Source organism: Pezoporus wallicus, unplaced genomic scaffold, assembly GCF_028554395.1.
Source record: "Pezoporus wallicus isolate ANWC-B61680 ecotype Strahan unplaced genomic scaffold, APGP_CSIRO_Pwel_v1 contig_14273, whole genome shotgun sequence".
Classification (NCBI taxonomy): domain Eukaryota; kingdom Metazoa; phylum Chordata; class Aves; order Psittaciformes; family Psittacidae; genus Pezoporus; species Pezoporus wallicus.
In genome coordinates, this window is record NW_026635799.1 from 1 (window position 1) to 1,963 (window position 1,963).

General features: G+C 69.0%; 1 protein-coding gene across 1 annotated transcript; it reads right to left on the minus strand.

Annotated features, from left to right (window-relative positions):
* Positions 1-271: 271 nt before the first annotated feature.
* Positions 272-1,882, minus strand: LOC130593250 (M-phase inducer phosphatase 2-like; the record flags this gene model as incomplete). Its single annotated transcript, XM_057398257.1, has 4 exons — positions 272-370; positions 441-503; positions 771-866; positions 1,688-1,882. Coding segments are annotated over 4 exons (453 nt in total), but the record flags the coding sequence as incomplete, so codon positions are not given.
* Between the last annotated feature and the right edge of the window lie 81 nt (positions 1,883-1,963).

The window sequence follows — 1,963 nt, forward strand, 5'->3', positions numbered from 1 at the left end:
CCCCTCCAGCCCCACAGCCCTGCTCATTGCTCCCAGGTGGGGCTCAGCCCCATGGGAGTGCTCAGCACCACTGAGGTTCAATGGGGCGCGGGGGGGTCCCCAGGTCGCTTCCTGCATCTCCAGCATCACCCCAGTGACCGGGGCACCATCGGCGCAGGTGCCCCCAGCACCTTTAGGGGCTGCTCAACCCCTTTGGGTGGGCTCAGCCCCACTGAGCTCCGCTGCGTTTGCCCCCCCAGCCCGTCCCATGCCTGTGGAGGGGGCCCCTCACCTTGATGTGCCCCCCCTCGTACTCGTAGGGGTAGCGGCAGTCCACGATCACGCAGCTCTCGATGAGGCCGCTGAACTGCCCCGTCAGCACGGCCACCATCTGTGGGGAGAGCCCGTCATGGGGGGCAGCCCCATAGGGGGTGCAGGGCTGGGGGCTGCTGCTCACCCACCATGGCAGGGGAGATGTACTTGAGGTCCTGGTGCTTGCCCTCCACCGTCTGCAGGAGATAGGCCTGGGGGAGATGGGCTCTGTCAGGGGGAGACCCCACACCTGCACCCCCATAGGCCTGCAGCACCCCCACAGCCCCGCAGCACCCCGATAGCCCCACAGCACCCCCATAGCCCCACATCACCTCCATAGCCCCCCAGCACCCCCATAGGCCCGCATCACTCACATAGCCCCCCAGCACCCACATAGCCCCACATCACCTCCATAGAGCCCCAGCACCCCCACAGCCCCACATCTCCCCCGTTATCCCTGAGGACCCCCCTGGCCCCACCTTGGAGAAGTCCCCGATGAGCTCCCGGTGGTCGCTGCCCAGCAGGGCCCCGAGGTCCTGGGGGCAGAGGGAGCGGGAGCGCAGGAGCCGCGCAGCCTGCGGGGACACGAAGGGACCCAGCCGGGGCTCAGCACCCAGCGGCACCCAGCACCAGCACCCAGCACCCACCGGCTCCAGCACCAGTATCCAGCACCCAGCGGCACCCAGCATCCACCAGCTCCAGCACCAGCACCCAGCACCCACCAGCTCCAGCACCCATTGGCTCCAGCACCAGCACCCAGCAGCACCCAGCACCCACCAGCTCCAGCACCCATTGGCTCCAGCACCAGCACCCAGCACCCACTGGCTCCCAGCTCCAGCACCCAGCACCCACTGGCTCCCAGGCACCAGCACCCAGCACCCACTGGCTCCCAGCACCAGCACCCAGCAGCACCCAGCATCCACCGGCTCCAGCATCCACCAGCACCCAGAACCAGCACCCACCGGGCTCCAGCACCCAGCACTCAGCACTGGCACCCAGCACCCACTGGCTCCAGCACCCACCGGCTCCCAGCACCAGCTCCCAGCACCCACCGGCTCCAGCACCAGTACCCACCAGCACCAGCACCCGCTGGCTCCAGCACCCACCAGCACCAGCACCCACCGGCTCCAGCACCAGCACCCGCTGGCTCCAGCACCCACTGGCTCCAGAACCAGCACCAGCACCCAGCACCCACTGGTCCCAGCACCCAGCACCCACTGGCTCCAGCACCAGAACCCAGCACCCACTGGCCCCAGCACCCAGTGGCACCCAGCACCCACCGGCTCCAGCACCAGCACCCACCAGCACCCACTGGCTCCAGCACCCACCAGCTCCAGCACCAGCACCAGCACCCAGCACCCACTGGTCCCAGCACCCAGCGGCACCCAGCACCCACCGGCTCCGGCCCTGCCTCCGTGCTGGGGGTCCCGGCCACGCTGCGGCGCCGCTTGGTCCTGACGGGGCTGTCCCAGTCCCGGTCGTGGTCCCGCTGCCGGTCCCGGTCCATGCGCTTCAGGATGGGTCTGATGACGGAGCTGGGCAGCGAGGGCGAGCGGAAGAGCTGCCGGCACTTCCTGTGCCTCGGGGGAGCCTGGGGAGGGGATGGAGAGAGCGGGATACTGGGAACAGCTCCATGGCATACTGGGAACAGTGATGGAGCTCATTGGGATAC